Source organism: Melanaphis sacchari, unplaced genomic scaffold (assembly GCF_002803265.2).
Source record: "Melanaphis sacchari strain LSU unplaced genomic scaffold, SCAv2.0 Contig0_pilon_pilon, whole genome shotgun sequence".
NCBI classification, from domain to species: Eukaryota; Metazoa; Arthropoda; class Insecta; order Hemiptera; family Aphididae; genus Melanaphis; species Melanaphis sacchari.
The window spans coordinates 21,037,248-21,059,301 of record NW_020270366.1 but is presented as its reverse complement, the minus strand read 5'-3'; the positions used below and the strand labels follow the sequence as shown (position 1 = coordinate 21,059,301).

The following is a 22,054-nucleotide window of genomic DNA, read 5'->3' as shown; positions in this document are numbered from 1 at the left end:
TCTTAAAATGTTAGTAGTAGTTACGATACATAAAAATATATTATGTATTATATTTTGTTAAGTATAATAAAAAAATCACAAAATATCAAACGATTTTTGATATTTTATAATAAAAAATTATTGACTTACATTTTTTTGCTTATATTTTATGGCAAGTTCAACGAGTCTTAGTTTCATGGATCCTATACTGGGAGCATTTTCTGAATCATGTTTTAAAATGACATCTAATTCATGAGAGCTTCGTATTTGCCGAAGCAGATCAACAGCAAACTGTTCACATTGTTTACAGAGTTCCTAAAATATTATATGAATAAATAAACCGGCATAATTAAACATACTTTAAAACTATTAAAATATTATTATAGTGAATATTTTTATTGTTTGTCTAAAATTAAGTGTAAACATTATCACAAAACTTCCTAACTTTTAAGTGTGAACTTACGATACTTTGGAAAAAATTATAATACAAGTTAGGCTCGTAAATATATCTAGAGCAATGTAATTAACTTTATTTATAAATATTGTTTTTTTTTTTTATGAACTATAAATACATTTTTGTATAATATTTTAATTCATCCTGATTAATATAAGTTGGATTAATCCTGATGATGTTTTGAACTTAAGCTTTCTAGAAGGTTTACTATAAGTAAATTTATAATAAAATTTATTTTTCATCACTTTCAATCTTGAAAATATGAAATACCCATGTAGGTACATATTAAAAATAATAACATATACATTTGCCAAAAATATCAAGTATCTATAGTTATTTGTTTTAGAATTACAACAAAATAAAAAAATTAATCTTGTTTCAAAAACTAATTTTGCGTAAAAATTTCAATTTTCCCCTTTTTATTTTTTGTTTTTGCTAATAATTATTATGACAACTTCTGTGAATTTTTAATTTTATCTCTTCTCTAATATCAACTAAATTCATTATTTAAACAAATAAATAAATAAATAAATATTAAGTTGAAAATCAAAGCATTTTTTCAACTATAAATCTTGTTTATACAAAAAAATATGATGTACATATTTTATTGTTCAGCTCAAAATCTTGAAAAAAGAAAACGTAAGCGTCTATCGGCGATAATGAAAGCCGTCTAGGTATACGGATTTTTTCTGTGAAATCTAACAAAATATCATTGCGCTTGCAATTTTTTAATAGGAAATGCGTTTACCATGTATTCGTTTTTGAATTCTTTTTCGATTCTAGCCAATTTTCTCAGATCCCAGGACAGCTCGAATGCAGTTTGTATTGGATCAGCTGATGAAAGTGCAATCAGAGAAGGACTAGCCAGTGCTCTATATTCATTCACTCGACACATGGAGTATCGCAACGATTCTTTTTTTGAAGATGTAATACACTTATGACATACACACCTGAATAAAATGTTATTATTATTATCATAGTTTGTTTTCTTACCTCCATTACCATAATATTATAATCTTAAAATATATTTACATAAAAATATTTAAATATCGAACGCGTGTTGCTGTATAATTATATAATAAAAATAATAAATATAATAAATTCTATAATATTATACTTATAGTAGCATATATTGGATTCGGTAGTTAATGAATTAAAAATCAGTAAATAATAACCTATAAACAGTATAAACTTTAAAAAATATTCCTAAAAAAGGTCATGAAACTCTTTTTTTTTTAAATTTAGTTCAATGAACTTAATTTTATGCTTTAAACTTTAAAGTATGTTTGCATTAAAAATAATAAAATACAACAAATATTATTAATAGTATAATTTTATTTTTATGAAAAAAATTATTGAAATTTCTTTGTCGTTAAAATTTTTTTTTTTATGAATAGTTTTGAAATGTATTTAAAATAGTTTGACTTTAAAATAATTTTTACTGTCAAATTTTACATCAATAATAAATAAAATAAGTCATTATGTTTCTTTAAATTACTGAAAATTAGTTAAGAATAACATAAAGTTAGAAAAAAATTAGTTTAAATAATATCGAAAAATTGTTAATTAAATTAGATTAATATTAACACATTTTTAGGCATGAAATTATTATTTAAGATGTTCAAAAATAAAAAATAAATTATCTTTTTCCGAGTCTTATTTGTGACGTACATAAAAACGATAACATGCTTATATGGTATTATGTATATTAAAGTTATAGGTCTTTAAATTGGTGATTTAGTATGTATGATAATAAATAACAGTTTAAACGTAATAAATCTATAAACGAGCTGTTAGATAAAATAGAAAAAAAATTGATAAATATTATATAACTCGTATTTTGACGAACGGGTTGTAGGTAATAGATGCTTATAATTAATATACATTTCAAGGAAGGAACCTATGGAAATGGGCGTGAGCCAGTTGTTTGGCTTATTACTAATACATAAATAATTAACTTGCTCTTCGAACTTAATATGTTCATTAATTCGGGACTATAATATTATTTTACTCATATTTAAATATCTATAAAATTCGGTATGGGCAAAACCAATAAAATATATGTTATTTCTTTATATATTTATAAAAGAAATTTTATGATATTTCTATCAGCATACTAGAAAACATTTACACACAAAATAATTAATACATTATAATTTAAAATGCAATTTATAAACTAAAATCTGTACATGATTTTACGTGCTAATTACTGCATAATTATAGAATAACCGAGCGAATTAAAAAATAACTTTATTCTAATTTTTGGGAACCATATTATATATTATGTATAATAATGTGTCAATTGATTATTTACACCAATTCAATTTGAACTCACTCGCGTACCGTATACCTATGTACATAGGCGGTATTTAAAATTTAAAAAATTCAGATGGTAGGTAATTTTAAAATTATTAACTCAGAGTAGTTTGACCTTTGTATTGTATAACCACGATGCCCACTCTATAATTATTCAACAACTCATGTACCTATTATTAAATGTAATGACTAATGACTATACCAAATTTGAAACTGTAGAAAATCATATTTTTAGCAATGTTATGGGATATATATATACTATACATATATTTATATTTTATTAAATTTAACTGTTACAAAATAATGAACGAATCAATGATAAAAATAATGTAAAATTTTCTGTTAGTTATGTAGTTAAAGGTATAGTTTATATAATTTTATTAAAAATCGATTGAATAATAAGCAAAAAAAAATGTGTACATAATTTTTTAATGACAATTTCTTCACAATCGCACATCGTTTATAACTATTGAGCTCATTTGAATGCTAATTGAATGAAGTTTCTCTGTAATTTAAGTTTTTTCGCTCACTAAATTTAAGTTCTTCGAACTTTATCCATTGTAAATGTTATATTGATGTCTAATGTACCCTTATTTTCATAATATTATGAACTAGTCAATTTTAGACGATCCACTCTGTATGCGTATAATATAGCGGTCTATAAGTTTAAACAGTCATAGTAATAACCGAATACTCCGAGATATGATTTTAATTGTACAATATATGTAGTAAACGTTTGGTAGGCATAGGATGTAGTTCAAACCTTTTAAAGACGCGGATAATTGAAGATAAGGGAATTAATCTAGAAAAAAATTGTTTGATAGTATTTACTATAATACTATATTAATAAGGTAATTGGAGAAAAAGGAAAAATAATAAAAATAATATATCGGACAATTTTGTTTGAATTAGCAAGCGAATTTCCAAAAACACGATTTAAATAAAACAAAATAACTTAAATAACATTTAAAAAAGTAGCTACACCCGACATGCTGTCTCTGTCTTTCAAATGGATAATACGAACAATTTTCATTTAACTGTTTAAATTTTGTTTTGTTAGCTAAATATTATTATTTATTAGAGTTAATTAACATATATTCGTATTATTAAACATTTAAACTTAAAGCAAAGAGCATTATTTGTGTTTTCACGTTGGATTTTTACGATATTTTAATTTTTTAAAGAGGTTTTAAATTTTAATACTTTAACTAGGTACATACTTTCTTTAAAAATGGATATTGTAAAAATTCAGCAAGATAACACAAATTATGTTCTAATCTTTAAATTTGATATAATAATTTAATTTACTCTAATATTAAAGCTGATAAGTAACAAAATCGGAATTGCTGAACCTAAACCCTAATTCACAATGTTATATTATGTTTTAAGACGGAGGAAATACAATGTACGAGCGTGGTGTCTTCTTAGAACGACTGTAATAGATAATATAGGTTTACTTGATTTTATGTGGCTTCGGAAGTGTTGCTCCTCGGTCCAGCAACATTTTAATGATCTCATAATTATTCTTGTGTGCAGCCAAAATAAGTGGTGTGATGTCAGGAGTGAAATAAGCAATGTTCCAATCCACTTTTTCCCAACTCTAATAAAATATTTATGATTAGATAACTGTAAGTGATTATTAAAACAATCTTTGTTCCGATATACACGTATCGATAAATATCTACAAATTATTGATAGACATTCCTAAATATACAATCAGCATAAGCAATATTGGTTACATCTTACTATCAGTTCAATTAAATATTTTAAAATCTATAATAAACTGGTCGAACTGGTCAGTGGGTCAAACTCGTCTTAGCGTGGAAAATTTCAAAGAGTTGTTCAAGAGGCGGATGTTTTGAATTTTCAAAAGGGTGTTGATATTAGTGTGGTATATCATTATGTCACTATATGGGATATGATGGGTAGTCAGCAGGCCGTGTAATTTTCTGTAATTCCATTAAAACTTTCTTTGTAATATAGAATTATTTTTTTTTTAATAATTATAAAAATCATTTAAGGCAGATAAAGAGCAAAAATAATATAATACTGCTATTTAGTAGGTATTAAATAATGAACAATTTTTATCGTTTTTTAAATTAAATAACTTATTATGTAGTTTGACTATTGGTTTTACATTTACAGGTAAATTATAAATTTTATTGTCTATAGGTATTGAATATATTATTATTGCAAATTAGAATGTTATGAATTTATGATTTTAAATGTTTTTTCTAAATCCTATGTACTGATTATGTCAATATAATATGGTATTTGAGAAGAATTGCAGTAATAGAAGTATATAATATATTTATGCATCATTTATAAATAATAAATACATATTATAACTAATATTTATATAAATATAAATTATTTAACTAACACTATTTGTGAATAATAATAACTGCAGTGTAATTATTTGATTAACATAATCGAACGTGTCAATAAAGACAAGGTTAAATTATTGTTTGCCTTTAATAAATAAATAGTTGTTTGGTTATAATAATTATATAAATTAATTACATAAAATCTCAACCACCACATATTAGGTATATAAACACCTACAATTTGTGCATAGTGAGTATTCTGTATAATGATCAGAATAAAATGTAAGGTATTTCACAATAATTTTGTAATAATATATGGTTTTTATAGTTTTAAAACGATTGAGAAATATTATTTTAAATAAATAGTTATGTTTTTAAACGGATAGTAATAATTTTGACGTTGATCGATTTTTAATTTTTTAACAGATTAAAAATGACAACTGTTATATAACAATATATTATATTGAAACAATGAAACATTCCACAATCACTCACGTACAGTTCGCCTTCCGTGTGCACCAATTCCTCGTACTGAAGAAGAAGCTCCACAGCCTCAACGAACTCGGCATTGATGGCATGCAATAGACTATCCTTGGGTCCTACACCCATTACCACTAGCATTTCGAGCATTTCCAAATTTTCACCTTCGATTGCTAGGTTGATGGCACCTCGACCAAAAGAATCAACGCAGTTGATGTCTATGTGATCTGATCGAAAGGATCGTTGGATCATCCTGTACACGAAAAAAACAATTTTCCGTAAAATTAATATTATCTTAAAACTGATTTTGATACGATTAATTTTAGCTGTAATATTTAAGTTTTGATGACAAGATTAATACTGCTAAAAAACCTAGATTTTTATTTTATGATCTATTATTACAAAATTTCAAATGAATAGGTCAAAATAAATTATCAAGAACGGTTTTAAGTCATGTAAAACAAAAATTAAAAACGTATAACGAATCACTAATTTTTTCTATACATTTTAATGTTTCACTCTATAGTTTGTACTTCACAAATTTTCAAAAACAAGCAAGAACGAAATTATTTACTTTCACACTACAAATAAATTCAAGATCAGTACGCTGACTTCTATTTTTTCCTTTAATTATTAATTAATTAAAATTCTGATTCTTGAAATTTATAAATATATTTAAATATCATAATATTTTAAGACTCTTGAGATTTTTATACAGCTTAAGAAGTATTTTAATATTTTTACATTTAAGATAAATAAATATTTAATTCCATTTAATGTTCGGGTAGAGGTAAATATATTTTTTATTGTCGTGTTCTTTAAAAATTTCGTTTCAATTTTTGTTATAAAATAGTATCTTTGTGCATAATCCATAAACGTGTCTTATCTACGTTATATAAAATAAATGTGCAACATCTTTCTTTTAACATCAAATTCGAAGCCAAGATTTAATAATGATAGTCGTAGATACTCGACAAGTCTCAACTTATTGCAAAAAGGAAATTGAGGGGAATGCTGGATTTTGTAACATATTATTAAGCTTAAGTTGTAACCCGTCTATAATGTGACATTGTGATTTGATGTAATATTATGCCGTACTAGTGCTATGTCATCCATGTGTGTAGTAAATTTAGTTGGTAAAATATATAATCATATAATATATGAAAATTATATTACCTATATTATATTTTTAATATATTAAAAATATATAATTATTTAAACATTTTAATATAAAAATACGTATTTATATTTTATAATTATTTCTATATTATAAAATAATGTTATAATGATACCAAGTTAACCAAAACACACATGACATTTTTAAATAAAACGAATAGCTATTTATAAGTTCTATGAAATTATCAGATTGAATGCAATATGATTATTTTGATTAAATGATTGGATAAGGCATTGATAAATGCCGTTATGTGAAGTATACAAATGCAACATAATGTTTTAGTGATGAAAACAATAATCTAACAAACCAAAACAATGATTTATACAAATTATTACATAATATGCTCGAAGAAATATCTAAATAAAACAATAAATTATAACATGAATTCTCAAAAATAATTATACTTAATGATATTTTTATTAGATCCATAATAAATTAATTGATTTATCCCAGTTGTTGGTAATCGGAGTATACAGTGTATCTACATTAAATTATTGGAAACGTCAGACCACAGACGAATTGTATTTTAAATAAATTACGAGTAAATAGTATTATAAATTACATGTCAGTGTCAAAGTTCATCGTATATAATAATATGTAAACCTAATTAGTTGAAAAAAAAATACATTAACGATTGAAAAATTAAAAAGATTATGAAAAATATAAATAGTTTAAATAATTAAATAATTCAATAAATTATTATGAGCATTAAATTGAATACTACAAAGAATATTATTTAAATATTTCTTTGTAGTTCGCATTGTTTGTAGCATAATATTTATTATCTTTTTATACTATTATAATAATAAATCTAGATTATTTTTCATTGGATTTATTATTTGAACGATTAAAAATTAACAAAAAAAAAAAAAGTTAAACTATATATTATTACCTAAAAGCACTACATCAAATGTAAATTTAGGAAATTAATGATTAAAACATGAAAGAAAAATGCATATTTTTATTATTATCTGTTAAAGCTTCAACAAATGATTGTGGTTACTAGCATACTTTAAAATTAAAATATTAAATACAACTTTTACAAAATTATTATAATTAAAACTAAAATTTAATAAAAGTATTTAATATTATTCACAATTTTTGGTTTAAGTTTATTTTATTAAGGAAAAATGTTTTAATTGCTTCTGTATTTTCTTTATAAAATAAATAATAACTATCCTATGAGTATATACTCATATAGGTATGTTACCTACATTGCATTATATTAAATATCTAGTGAAATAATAATTAGCAAAGTATAAATACACAAGTGAAGTATAAACGCATACATAATATTCACTCGGTAGTAGGTAAATAAATAAAATATATTATGTTTTATGGATTTATTATTTTAATATTTTAATATGGTTAATTAATTTAAATGTATAATAAATGACAAACTAAACTGGTTTCAGTATGATCATAATCTCAAGATCAAAGTTATCCGATGTATAAAATTTCAAAAATCGTACGTAAAATCACGCTAATAATAAAGTTTTCTCATTTTAAGTAAATATTATATAGTCTACAAACGGGTTTCTGTCAAGTTTGTTTTTTTCTTTGGTAAAGCTAGATCCGTAGTTTAACTATAGAATAAAATATTTCCCGATTTGAACATTCTAATGATTAGATAGGAGTTAGCATCTAGGTGTACGAACGCGAAAATAATTGTTTTAATATACCTATCTAAGTATGTTTGATTTAGTTTGTAAATAATAATAAAATATAATTATCGTTTTAAAAACAATAAAGCGCAAAATGTGTTTACAATAAACTAATCTGTTCAATAGTCAATTTAATGCAAAACATGCATCAAGTGCACGATCAGTGCATAGTAAGCGCGTTTTAGTGCATGCCATTGGTTATTATTTTATTATGTTTTAGTTTATAATATAGTGCATTGAATTGATGTTCTAGTGATCTTCCTTTGAAAATAAAATAATTTAAATTAATCATCTATAAAATAATTGCTATTATTATTTTATTATCAACGTCAATTTTGGTCAAATTATTGTCAATTCGACTAATATGATTAATAAATAAAATATTATGCATTTTTAAATTATTGAGAGAAATCAGAATTATCAATTTTCTTGTTTCGTATAAAATTAGACGTTTTGCGATAAATTTTATATACGTACATTAAATATATTTAGATCAATGTATTGATCTTACGATTCAAATGTTCGTCCGTACTAGATCTACTTCAATGATTTTTACATTTTTTTTCTTTAATAACGTAGGTATCTATGATTTAATTTATTTATACCTATATCGGTTTATATTATTATAATATCATTCCAAGATATACTCACATTCACTATACTACACCAAACGAAAACGTGCGCACCGGACTAAAATCCGTATTGCGTAATCGACGTGTAACTATAAGTGCACGTTTTCGTCGACGGTTATTGCGTACACGGTACACTTGTTGAATATAATATATATTGTAATTTAATATACTATTATAATATTATATACTATATACCTAATATAAGCACAGATAATTATTCAACAGATAGTCAATGTATGGCATGTGTTCAGGGATGGTAATATTATAATATATATTATTATCTGCTATGAATTGTGACGTCAACGTAATATAATCAAAGCCATATTATACTTAGAAAAGTCGGCGCCCGGAGGACAGGGATAATGAAAATCCTCATAAATAATATACAGTGCACTACCTTTCCCACAAATATTTTTTTTTTTAATATACAAATTATAGATATAATTTTAAAACATTAAAATACACACCCATTGAAAATAAAAATCAAAGATGATATTATTTTTTAGAAATATGCACACAATCAGAATTTAAAAACTTTTACTTTTGACTATTTAATATTACAAAATATATAATGATAAAAAAAATACGAATATTAAAAATTTTAAAAATTTATTTACAACAAAATTGAGTGAAAAATTTTAGTTGTTCTATTGCACGGAAGTTTTTTTAAAACTAAGTTGTTAGGATATGTTGTGTATTAATCAAACATGATCACTCAAATTTTTCATTTAATAATGATTTTATTCAAATTCTGATCTTAAGAGTTTTTAAATATACTTAAAAACCACATTCTCAGATTTTTAAAATTTTTTCATTCTACTTGTAAGGAATTTTCTATAGAAATATAAACTTTTGTTTTTAAATGACGACCCCTCTTTTTTTTCTATAGTTAATTATTTAGCAGATAATTTTTCTAAAAATATTGACGTATCAAAATAAAAATTTGAACCAATAGTTTTTGAGTTATTTAACTTTATGTGCTAAGGATAATTATTAGTCTTGAAGATATGAGGGCTAATTGGGTATAACCAGTAGATTCATTATTTGAATTTTGATAATTATATTTAAAACATTACTATATAATAATTTAATATTTAATATTTATACATGTCATTAAAATTAAGTGTAGATAAATATAGTTTATTAATGTGTTGGCTCTTTTAAACAATAATTTTCAATCCATATAATGATTTGTTTTATGATTTACAATGAAAATAGTTACATAATACTGTAATTATTTTATGGTCGATATCTAGTCTTAATGTTTCACAAAGAACAACATAAAAGACAGATCACCGCCTTATATTTATCCACCGAATATACATAGGTATGAGTACAAAAGTACGTTACAATAATTATTAAATTTTTTTATAATATTGTTAAAGTAAAATTATACGCATGATTGAAATACGATTCGTAAACTATTTGTTATTCATTTAGTCGACATTTGTTGAAGTGTTTAGATTTTAAACCCGTTGCTGATAGGTTATCATTTTTATTAAATTATAAACTATATTTTAAAACTTGATTGTCAATAATAATTATAATAATAGATATTTTATATGTTGTGCAACTTGTTTTTTTATAGATTATTTAGCGTAATACATTTCGATATTTGTTTTAATTTTCTTTTCATTATTTAATATATTTTGTTATTTATACTAAGTTCTAAATATATAAGATTTCAAGAATTAAACAAATTCATATTTTTTATCAAACATTATTAGTTTTATTAATTTGCTTCTATGTTTTAACAATGTCGATGAGTGAAATCGTACATATTAACTAAAAAGCAACTATACTAAAATTAAACCAAAAAGATAATTATTTTTTAATGTAAACAAAATGAATCTAAACATATCTAATTATTATATATCTCTTTTGACTTTATACAAATATAATCATACATAACATGATAGGTACCTACCTACTATTAACTACTGTTTAACTACACTAGGTTACCAATTATCAGCTATAATCATTACTGGGTTATAAACAAATAGTGTAGTAAAATATATCTTACTTAATTGTATTGCCAACTTACAATAGTACACCGCCTAATTGGAAAATTGTTTATTCTCTAATACCTTTGAACTTAATTTAAAAAATAAATTTTCTATCACAAATCCCCGTATATACAGCTTCATATACAATTGAACAGACGTATTAACAATATTCTAGCTATGATAATGAATAATTGTTAATTATTTCAATTCCTTCTGTATTTATACTTTTATCATAAAACGTATCTTATTTGGTGGCTTCGTTATTAATGCCGCCGCAGGTGCTATTACCTTTTGCATAATCGATGTCCATTCAATCCTTTACGGTTGAATCCATTCCTCAATTAATTATTTTATCAATCTTACAAGTAATTATATTTGTTTTTGAATGAATTACAGTGATATTTGTTCCTATTAACACGTGATTTCGTTTTTGTTCATAAAATAACGGTAGCAGTTTTACGTCTATACATTTTGTGATAAGTTACATAATTTACCAAAGGTTTTTGACTAGTTAAAGAGATACAATATCACCTAGAGTCTTTTTAAGTAAGGTAGAGGGGTTGGATCTGAAGTATAGAGGTTTTAGCATTTTTAACATTTTTATATGCTTATTTCTAGATAATCAATAGTTAATTTATAGATTAAAATATCAAATATATATATTTATAGATTTTGTACTGGAAGATTTTTATATAAATATCATTACTTATTATTTTTTATTGTTTTGACTTTTACATTTAATGCGATTTTTAATTAATTATATATTAAAGTAGGGATTTTTTAATCCATTGTAATAATAGACATATGCTATTTATATTAATTGCTATTTCAATTTTTTCCTGATTTAATAACAAAAGCTTTTATACATTCAAAAACTCAATTGTTTAATTATGCATATAGTATATTAGTATAAAAATACTAATGAGGAATAATTAAATTTTTTCATTTAATAATAAATTTATACAAATTCTGATTTTTGTAGTTTTTAAATAGACTTAATGAAACTATGAGCATATTTTCAAAGTCATATGATTTTTGTACTACTTAAGGATTGTTTTATAACAATAAAAACTTCTATTCTTCAAATGAGAACCCCTCCCCCTTTTTTTTACTGTTAATTATTTAGTGGATCATTTTTTTTTTTTAATTTTTATATACCTAATTCAAAATTCAAACGGGTATTATTAAATTGTTAATATTAAGAATAATAGTTCTTGAAAATGGTTTTATAAAAATAAAAAATAGATGAAATGTCAGATCTAGTATTTACTATACTTGAACCGTTTATATAAATAATAAATATCAATACATCAATATAATGATATAAATAACTAGTTTTAAATTTATCATAACCCCCAAAACCCAATATCATAGACCTATTATCCTTAGTACACAAAGTTAGATAAATCAAAAACTATTCGTTCAAATTTTGATTTTGATACATCGACATATTTTTAAAAAAAAATTATATTTTATTTCATTTATTTTATAAAATTAGAACATTCGTTTGTGTAATAAATCATTAAAAAAATTTTAATTCAATTTTTCTGTTAAGTAGGGTGATAAAATATATTTTTAAAATATTTATCGTGCGTATTATTATTGTATATTTTTTAATATTAAATATGTTTATATGTACATCTTTAAAGAACTTTTAATCATGATACACGATTTTCATTTCAATGAGTATGTATAATAATGTTTTAAAACCGTATAGGTACATATAAAAACTTAGTCGAAAAAAATGACTGAACAATTCACAACGAAATTTGAAAGTGTTTAATTTGAAAAATAACAATGATTTTCATTTCTAATGCAAATTCATTTTAACAGCAAAAGACACGATTTTTGCCTGACCCTAGATGTTATTACATGTGTACTTATCATCTTTATAAGTATATGATAAACCATTTATAGATCGGATTGCATTGGCGTGCATAGAATTTTCAAATAGAAAGTAAATATATAAGGTACATAACAAAATAAAAGCTATCTATATTAGATCAAAACTAATTTTTTTTTTAAGTCCACCATTAATAATAATTATGAACTGTCCATTTTAATAGTAATTTAATATTATTAATACTGAATTTTTGGTCACATATGAGATACTCATTTGGGTACTCGATTATCGCACACACTGAAATTGTATTATGCCCATCTTGCAATGTACAAATGTTAGTCACATACATTGTCATTTGTCGTATATTGTCTACATTTTATTAAGACTAGAAAATATGAATTTTATGTGTTGAGAAATCTATAAGAAGCAATTGGGCCATTTCAAATGCCAAGCAATTAATATATTATTGACATTAAAATGTTTTAAGTGTGAAGTATAACGATAGTTTCCCTTACAACATATTATTTTGCAAGATGAAAACTATTGGAGACTGGAGTGGCATATTCTCAAATACACACTCGAATATTTCTATGTTGAACATATACAAACACAAATTAAACTTCGTAATTTTCTTATCATAAGCCATTATTTTTAAGTTAAAATTGTTAGTTTAATATTTTTTTCTAAAGGATGTTTTTTTTATTGACAAATTTAAATTAATCTATATAACATTGATTATTAGTGTATTAATGTTTTTGGGCTACTTGGTACTAATACTAATTGTTTAAATACTTGCAACTAGTTCTAGAATTTCAAAATTGCGTATTCACGTGCTACTATCTAGCAAATAATATTTTGTAGACGGTTGAACCAATTTTGTTTTTTAAATACTTTACTAAAATGGTTTCTAACATTTAAACATGATTATTTTATCGGTTAAGCCGTTACCAATCATGTGTGCTATAGTACACATAGTGTGGTATAAATAATATTGTGATGGTACAGCAGTTCGTAGACATTGTTGATGGCTGCAATATGTTGCTATATTATGCGCATTTATTACATATCTATTAAATGTTATTAATTATTATTATTGTACATATAATTAAACGTAATTTATAGCGCGTGCACGTAACCTTGACTCATTAGACATTGGTGAGTAGTTTTAATTTATCCCATAATGTCGGAATCGGATATCATTGGTCGTGGTTTTATTAGGTACGACCAAAGGCATAATCCAATTAAACAACTGACGGAGTCGATGGGCGCACACGTCACTAATCTTAAACACTGAGTAGGAATATAGTTATTTATTATTATCTGTGTGAGTAAGCTTATTATTAAATATAGTAATAATATATAATGTTTATGCTAATATGTATAATAGGAACACGTTGCGTGTGTACAATCAACTTGATTCGTACAACTTCCAAACTTTATATATGAATTATATAGGCGAAAGGATTTTTATATGAGCGATTGTATTTACAGTGGTTAAGTGGTGTTAAATATATTTTAATTTATTGCTGCGAGTACCTATATCTATCTGACAACATGTATCATACATTTGATAATATATACACAACGACCTCAAGCTTAATTTGCACAAAGTCGAACGTATGATAAATAATAGTTAATCGAAATATAAACAATTGTTTTGATTCCTCACTACGGTACCCAATATCACTATTAACTATTATATAATATAAGCATTTACTTTTAGATATATTTTAAAGTATATCTAATTCGCGCTCTAATTATTATACAACCGATTACGATTCACGACTAATGATTTTTATGTTTTCAAAACTTTTATAATATTGTGTAATGTAACATGAAATATAAGTAGTATTTTGTAATATTTTGTACGAATATATTATCAATTTTAATGACATATTTTTATCGCGACAATTTCTTATTCATATGAAACCGTTTAACATGTACACAAATCTTCGCAATTTAAAATTGTAAATTTATATAAAAATATCTATCTAATGTAAACTGAAATGAATGCCACATTAACATTATAAATAATTCATTAAAATACAATAGGTTATAAACTAATAGCATAATATTATTGTACCGACTATGATTTTATTTTATGATAATTTACCTTATGTGTGTGTATTAAAAATGTAAATTTATAAACATATAAACTATAGGTGTCAATAAAATAATGTATATAGACAATTGTACAATACAGTATTCACTGCCTAATATTATTATTGTTTGAATAATGCACAACATTTATCACAAATACATTTTATGAGTAGGAAATACGTCCACGAAAGTGTATCAACACAGAATATTAAAAATATATGCAAAAATCAATGCTTTTCTTATGCGGGTTGCATGTGCTATAGAAAAAAATCTTATATAAATAGGTAGATATTCATTAGGTGTAGTTGTGTTTTTTTTTATCTCAAAAACAAAAATCACAAATATTGCGTTTCATGTTAATTATTTTCATAATTATTATTAATAATAAATTTTAAATTAATAAAGGTTACAAAAATATATCAATCTTAGCTAAAATATCGTCAAATTACACCACACCATCGAACAATTGTATGAAGATCTACGAAAACAATGAACAAAAAGTACTCTTAGACTCATAGGTAAATACTCAACACCTAACTTTCTAAATTTCTATAAAAGAAAAAGAACAAAGAAAAAGCAACTGTCTATTCAAAAAAATATTTAATGACTTTTTAAATATGATTTTATTGATCTCTATAACATCAGTATCGAAATCCATTATAGTTTAAAATATATTAAATATTTAAAAAATGTTTACAGTATAGGTTTACTGCTTAGCTTAAATCTCAGCTTAAATTAAGTTTTATAGTTTATAGTTTCCTTTAGGAAGTTATTTATTTATTTATTTTTTTATTGTCATCATAAAAAAGATTACACATAAAAGGTAAACGGAGCAGAATACAGAATAACAATAACAAGTTTTACAACTAAAGTATAAGTTACATAGTTGGTATATAACATGATAAACATAATTCGTTATGAAATTAGTACAAAAGTAAATAGTAAATTTTAATTTAATATAGATAAATAATAAACTTAGTCTTAAAGATAAATATATATCATTTTAAGAATTTAAAATGTTACAATATATTATATTGATATTTAATTTGATTGTTGGGTAGTACTATAATACTTTTTATTATTGTGATATCTATTGTTTCGTTTCGAGTTTTATTCTGCTATCATACTCGTATATAATACTATGATTATACCATTGAAAAATATATTACCTATTGGCTATTTGTTAATATTGTGTTTTTGTAATATATATTCATTTTAAATTTATATTATTTACGATAATACGTTATAACGCTAAACTATTTCTTTTTCTTTTTTTTTTTGGAAGGGGGTACACATAAATATATTTTAACTGCGAGGTTTGTGGATAATTTTTAGTATTATTCATTTTTACTGCAAGTAATAATAATATATAAGAGGATTTTAAAATACATGTTATAAATTATGAATAACTAGACTGTATTTTTTCACCCTATTCCGAAGTTCTCGAGAAAATAATATGCTGTCAAACAACAAAATTTATGATTTCAGCCGCTAAAGCAATTATTGATCTATGTAAACTCCGTCACATTTCTATTTTATAACGAGTAATATACCATAAGTGAGTACCTACTTTATTATAATATTATATTAGTTTGGTCAATTTAATAATTTACATTCGATACAAGCATCTCTTTCATCTTATGTTGTAACGTTATCCAGCGGTCGCTCAGATTAAGATAGGACATTTATACCGATTGCCCGAATGTGTTGTTTTGATCCTACAATTACATACAATAAAGTAAGTTTTAACCAGCCTTTATTTTATGCTATTAGTTTTAATACGTATTTTAGTGAAATCGTCTATTAATTTTATTATTAACTTAAAAATTAGAATTTAATATCTGTATTTAAATAATCGTATTATTTGACATAAATTGTTTAAGAGACCGTCATACAAACACACATTATGTTCTTACTTTTAAGTTTGATAATAATTGGTAAGCTCACATATTATTAAAATTTAAAGCTATAGTCTATAACGAAACACTAAATTGGTTTTTTATATGCAACTTTGTAATGTTTTACGATTTGTATACGTTTGTAAACATGGAGTTGTGACTTGTGGGTGTGTGGCGAACTCTTAACAAATTATTGGTATCATCATCCTTACGTATGTCGTGTGTGATTCTCCGCGATAAAACATTACGTTCGATTGTACAATAGTTTAGGTGCCATACTTCCATATGGTAAGCTGTAGGTAGATGAAAATAATGATTTTATCGCGCTACATTGTACTGTTATAGATCTCATTATCAAGAATTAATTAATAATTATAATGATTTTCGCTTCTGTCGATGCGACGCCCACGGATTGATTCATTCGGTCATATCCATATAACTATTTAAGGGGAGGTTTAAGGGGTGGGAGTCACGGGACTCAGTGGGCTCCCTGTTTACCTTGAATTTATGTTCTATCACCTTATACGAGTCAGTGGGGCTTTCTATTCGTATACAATTTTTTAAATAGATTATTCATCAACTGTCATAAATCCGCACCGGAAAGGCTAAATTTTTTTCTTCTTAAATAGGCATTAAGGATATTTCCTTTGAAAAATTCACCCACGATACTGTCAGAAACTGTTCAAACGGTATAGAAGTTTAGGTCTCCATAACCAATACTGAACATAATATATAAATATCAAATTAAGTTTTTATACAGTGATTGGGAGAGAGAAAGAGAAAATTATATTATAATATCGTCGATAAGAGGTCCTTGCAAGTCATATTTTAATGGTTATGGACACATGAAAACTTACCTTTGCACGTTGGCCACGTCTCCCCGTTGTACCGCCAATAGATATTTTTTTTCCTCCAGCAAAAGAGACTTCGCCGACTTCCGGTTCATGTTGGTGCTGCTGCTGCGGTTGCGTTATAACAATGACACCGCGATCACTATTTAAATTTTACGAACAACTGCGATTGTCCGCACTTCCTTAAAGTTCGGACATTATCCCCGGCTTCCGGGAAACTCCGGAGTATAACGATGTGCGAGAAACGGAATTATCTCTACCAAGAAAATTGACGAGAGCGATTGATAATACGACGGGAAAAGCGATGTTGGATGACGCGAAACGCTGGAGACGAAAAATTCGATGGCGGAACTGTTCAACACAGTGAACCATTGTACGCAATAGACATTTTACACTATCGCATTGCATTCGATCCACTTCGAAAACTATATACTCGTACAGTAGAAAACCAGTTGCATCGTAGTCGCCGAGACACTCTAACTCACGATCGCGCTAGAACTCATGGATTGTGGTAGGCCTTGGACGCAAGCTGATAATTTTTGTCCCGCTGCCAAAATTCAATACCTAACACTAAAAACATATATTATGCTATACTAACCCGAACTTTTGTTATATTAAATGAACGAGTAAAAATAAAATCTATCCGGTTAGACCGGGTTTTCGAAGGTGAACTTGGACGACGTTTGCGCGACGTCACGATCGTCCGCCGCACAGATATTGCGTTCGATTTGTGGCAGTTGGCGTCCTGTTGACTCGTTTTCAGTTCTATTCGACAACACAATAGGTATTATTACAATATGGGTCAAGTGTGACATATATAGTGCACGGTCATCGTAATTCTAATATTGTAGTCGTCAGTCTTTATCATAATATTATGATTTTTAGTATTGACTATTTAAAAGAGTGCGTGGGCCGTGGGATTAAGTGTATTTAGGTATGGAGGTAACTCTCTTCGCCTTGATCATGGAGGTAAGATCACGTGCACTGATTCCACCATCTCCCCACCCGTTGCAACTGCTAACGTTCGACACCATTCGCATTTATTTAAATCGGCGCTTCGGACGGATGACAACGCGATTGTTGTAAATCAGTGATGACAAACATTTTTTCTTAAGATAGCCACATAATATATGTAGTAAAATTTTGCCTCCGAGTAGATAACCGATAATAGAAATTATTAATTAACAATATATACATATACATTTATAAAATAATATACTGTTTATATATATATATATATATATATTTTTTTTTGTTTCAATTGTCATGAACATTGCTCCCATAACCCATTTAGGTACACTTGATGTTTTCGATATAATTTTAATTCAACATAAACGTGTTTATTAGGCGCTATCGTAAAATGTACAACTAAAAAATAAACAAATTACTGTATTCCAACTGGTTCTAATCTAAAAAAACGGTTATTGACTTAAAAAATATAACCTTAAAGGGCAAGGTTAAACATAACTGCAACCCTGGGACTTTAAGTTTAAAGCCAATTTTTTAATGAAGAAAAAACTTATAGATTCAATTTATGTTTTTACTACTATATACACACAATTTTACGAACTAAAATAGTGTAATGGTGGAAATATAATATAACTCTGTATAATGAGAAGATATTTATAGTATAATTATATATTTATATTATATAAGTTTTAATTAAAGCTATATTATAATATAGTTTATAAAAATTGCAATAAATAAATAAGTGTACAAACAAAAGTAATAATATGGATGATAACAATTTGTAGCAATTATAAAAATAAAATATTATGTGAAAATTATTGGTACAGAATATCACAGTTTATTTTTTTGTGTACTGAATTTTTTCAATCTTTACTTCATCATCAACCAACCTATATACATATGATACCACTGTTGAACTTTGGATATCCATCACCACAAAGGAAGGAATAATTTCACTGAAAAAAATAAAAATACATTAAAAATAATTCAAAATAATTTTTGTTTTTATTCAATGAAATAAATAATTATCCTGAATATCTAACATTAAGCAATAGTTTTTAGTGTGATAAATTATTGATAATAAAAAATGGCTACTACCACACAATAAAAACCCATCTAGAAATCAATAAATGGCTATTTAGTATAAAATAATAATATTTTTATTATGCTTAAAAATTTCAAAAACTCGGGTTATTAGCTTTGGGATTAGTATATTTTTAATTATAAAGTAGGATATTATAGGTTTTTGGAAGATATATTTTTGTTTAAGCGGATTTATTGCTAAAAATCCAAGTTAGGTTAGATATGGTTATTTATCCAAGAGCTATTAATGATGGATAGTGCTTGACAGCAGTACTATTAAGTGATTTCAGTCTAACACTATGCTTTACTATGTCCCAAGGTAGATTTTATATTATATCTTATAATACAAAACAATAGTAAGTACGGTTTTTTCTGCCAGGGCGACGCAGCAATACCTTAATAAAACACTATAATTATATAAATTTGTAATTTTGTGAAACATTCATAAATATTGTTTGATAATATTTTATACCAATTTAAATACCATACATTACTTAAATATTGAAAAATATTAAGCCCTTTTTTTAACCTATTTAAAATAGTACACATTTATATGTATTAGTTTTAATTTTAAATTGACTCTGTATTTACTTTAATATAAGACTATTGATACATATCTATAAGATTAATTTTATCAATTTTTATAAGCATATAAATAATTAATTACTACATATTTTATGTTACTTGTTAGATAAATAATTAACATAGCCTTTTGTTGATTTGAATAAGGAAAATATTGGTTTAGTGAATAGGGAGTGCTAGCATAACTGCTAAAATAGATATGATTCTTTTTGCATGTTTTAAAATAATATATAATAAATTAAAACTATGTAATAACTAACTTTTAAAAATTTAAATTTATTTTTCAAAATAATAATGTTATAAAAAATAATATTTTTTTTAAATTTAACTATAATTTAAGTCTTTTTAATTTTATATTTTTTTAGACAACAATACACTATTGCAATTTATTATTAATGAATAAGAGCTAGAAATAATACAAAATACCTAAACTTTTGAAATACTATATTATATAGTTATATAATAAGAACATCATTAATACTTCATTTGACATAAAAACAAAGTGCTCACTAAGCATAATTAAATATTAATTTAAAATTACTACAAAAAACTAATGTATTTAATTTAAAAGATCTTACGGGTTTAACGGATTAAAAGCTCCAGTAGCTGATCCTGGATTTAAGAAAAATTTATTTCCAAGTTCAAACGCATCAAACTTATGAGTGTGACCGAACACCAGTACGTCTACGTCTAGTTGTCTCTGTAGTAATGCCAAGGATTCTGGATCACCCCATGGTATCACTTGATGGCCATGGCATAAGCCTACTTTAAACTGTCCAACATTGACTACCTTTTGGTCTGGATAATTGAGATTCTAAGAATGTTAAAATGAATCAGAAATGTCAAAATTTCGAAGCACACCATTCTCAATACATTACCTCATCAAAATCGCCACGCACAATGTGCACATCATTGGCGATTGATTTTAAGAACTCGTACATCTCTTTTGTGCACAAGTTGCCTGTACATAAAACATGTTGTATTTTACCCGGAGTTAACAACTTCTTGAATTGGGCCGGTAGTCCGCTACTACGGAACGGCACGTGCATGTCTCCAATCACTAACACCGAACACTTAAAATAATAGAAAATTTTAATTAGTTTTTCGATTTATGAGTGTTCATTATTACTATTTTACAACCAGGGAAAATGAAACAAATTTTTATCAAACTAGTAATCTTACCATTTCGAGCTGCTAGTACGTCGGTTGACTCGTAATGGAGATGGACAAACCGGACAGTATCTATCCACAAATCAACGAGAGTCGGCTGCTCAGATTATTACGTTGGAATTAGAGTAAGCAAAATATCAACGAAAAATCCGAATTCCTGTAAACGAAAACAATCGCCATTCACCAAACACCAAACGGATTCGTGTTCGCCGTTATCACACCCGCCTTATCACAATACGAGAGAAAAACTCGAACAACTCCATGAGTAGGTCGACAGCCGTTCGCTCCAAAGTGTTTTATATACTACCGACAGTCTTGTCTAATCGATCAGTACGAAATACACATTGAACCACAATACCACATAGGTACAAAAAATATACAATTATTCACCAGTATAATGCATATTTCATATTTCCGTATCTTTTTTTCAATGATATCTTTTATATCTATGTATCATATTTTTCATTTGGTAGGTAATAAATTAATCTTAATAGTGAAACATTGGTTAAATGTAAATGTCGCT

At 25.5% G+C, this 22,054-nt stretch overlaps 2 protein-coding genes across 3 annotated transcripts in view; both read right to left on the bottom strand.

Annotated features, from left to right (window-relative positions):
• The window catches only part of LOC112595112 (transient-receptor-potential-like protein), a 37,500-nt gene extending 19,053 nt beyond the window's left edge, over positions 1–18,447 (bottom strand). The window contains exons 1-5 of one of the 2 annotated variants that reach the window (XM_025340207.1): positions 17,734–18,447; positions 5,572–5,809; positions 4,207–4,349; positions 1,182–1,383; positions 130–294 (exon numbers count right to left, since the gene is read on the bottom strand). In XM_025340207.1, coding sequence (XP_025195992.1) covers positions 130–294; positions 1,182–1,383; positions 4,207–4,349; positions 5,572–5,809; positions 17,734–17,822 — 837 coding nt within the window. In that variant the 5' untranslated portion in view covers positions 17,823–18,447. The remainder of the gene's footprint in view (positions 1–129; positions 295–1,181; positions 1,384–4,206; positions 4,350–5,571; positions 5,810–17,733) is intronic. The other variant, XM_025340214.1, reaches the window with a different exon arrangement.
• Positions 18,448–19,473: 1,026 nt separating this feature from the next.
• On the bottom strand, positions 19,474–21,742 carry LOC112594788 (vacuolar protein sorting-associated protein 29). The gene is made up of 4 exons (XM_025339779.1): positions 21,544–21,742; positions 21,240–21,434; positions 20,940–21,175; positions 19,474–19,652 (listed from the first exon to the last, which is right to left on the bottom strand). The coding sequence occupies exons 1-4, from the start codon at positions 21,544–21,546 to the stop codon at positions 19,535–19,537; spliced, it is 552 nt and encodes a 183-aa protein (XP_025195564.1). The 5' UTR covers positions 21,547–21,742; the 3' UTR covers positions 19,474–19,534.
• Between the last annotated feature and the right edge of the window lie 312 nt (positions 21,743–22,054).

Bases quoted from the DNA above. Each gene is read 5' to 3' on its own strand.
- LOC112594788 (XM_025339779.1), bottom strand. The intron at 21,176-21,239 runs GTAATGTATTGA...TAACATTCTTAG, and splicing joins TGCGTGGCGATTTTGATGAG to AATCTCAATTATCCAGACCA. The intron at 19,653-20,939 runs GTAAGATCTTTT...TATTTTTTTCAG, and splicing joins GCTTTTAATCCGTTAAACCC to TGAAATTATTCCTTCCTTTG.